The sequence below is a fragment of the Charadrius vociferus genome, unplaced genomic scaffold (genome assembly GCF_000708025.1).
Source record: "Charadrius vociferus isolate BGI_N301 unplaced genomic scaffold, ASM70802v2 scaffold450, whole genome shotgun sequence".
NCBI lineage: Eukaryota > Metazoa > Chordata > Aves > Charadriiformes > Charadriidae > Charadrius > Charadrius vociferus.
The window spans coordinates 803,610-804,743 of record NW_009646931.1 but is presented as its reverse complement, the minus strand read 5'-3'; the positions used below and the strand labels follow the sequence as shown (position 1 = coordinate 804,743).

General features: G+C 42.4%; 1 protein-coding gene across 1 annotated transcript in view; it reads right to left on the bottom strand.

The window, feature by feature from the left end:
- The window catches only part of TTC33 (tetratricopeptide repeat domain 33), a 46,268-nt gene extending 45,501 nt beyond the window's left edge, over window positions 1-767 (bottom strand). The window contains exon 1 of the mRNA XM_009894667.1: window positions 546-767. Within this exon, the coding sequence (XP_009892969.1) occupies window positions 546-766 (221 nt within the window). The 5' untranslated portion in view covers window position 767. The remainder of the gene's footprint in view (window positions 1-545) is intronic.
- Between the last annotated feature and the right edge of the window lie 367 nt (window positions 768-1,134).

Sequence of the window (1,134 nt, the reverse complement as noted above, 5' to 3'; positions counted from 1 at the left end):
TGAACCCTCAAGACTCAGTTGGCTTTCAGAAAATGTTCAGAGCAGCTATCTGAACCTGACCTTCCAAAAGCATTAGACTGATGAACAGTGTGGTAGCTGCTTTGCAGTATTTGCTTGGGCACCGTACACATGGAAATAAGCTTACTCTTCATAAGAGAACAGACACATCTACAAAAGAGGAGAAAGCTACCAGAGTAGCTAAAGCATTACTTACAGTTGGGGTTATCTCATTGTATCTTATTCACTCTTCCAACTTTTAGGTCCAATCAGTTTCTACCTCCCACCTTCTATCATTTTTTTGTTACATGAACACACAAAAAGGAGATGAAATGCAGACTTCATTTCACAGCTGCCAACACCACGGAAAGAAATAACTTATTTAGTACCAGACAGTAAAGGTATAATGAAAGGAATTACCAGTTTTGCAAATAGGAAAAATGTGAATGCATGTGAATGCTAGCAAGCTACCTAGTGGTATGAGAAGGCATTAACGTATCATTTAGCACTTATTCAGTCAATTAAGAAGAGTCAGATAACATTAGTACCTCCTATTTTCGGCTAAATTTGCACCTTCATCCTTCAGCTCCTTACTTTTCTTTACACAGTCTTCTAAGAGAATTTCCTTTCTTCTCTTAGCTGCATGCACCCAGTTGGCATCATCGTCATCAGCCAGATCCTTGTCATCAGCAGCTTCTGCTTCAAATTGCTGCGAAGTAGCTTTTGAAACTTTCTCACCAATCTTTCTCTTCCACCCAAAGGAAGCCATTTGGAGAACTAAAGAAAAACGTATTTTCAGTAGTTTTTAAGCGCACAAAAGAAAAAAATACACCTCTCATCCCAATCCTGAGACTGCAATATGTCACAGGCTGCCCCTCCCCCGTACAAATCCTGCCCATCCCCTTCCCTGCAAATGTCAGTCAGGTAACTCCAACTCTGAGCCCAGCTGAAACATGCTCTCTAGCAGGAAAAAAAAAATAAGAGAAGAGGGGGAAAAAAAAAAAACCCCAAGCAATTAAGCTATAGCTCTGACACGCTAAGAAGCCTTCAAACGTTGAGACCACCACACCAAACACCAGGCAGAAGCGGAGAGGAAGGGACTCGGCCCAGGGTGAGCGGGGCAGCAGGGGCCTGGTC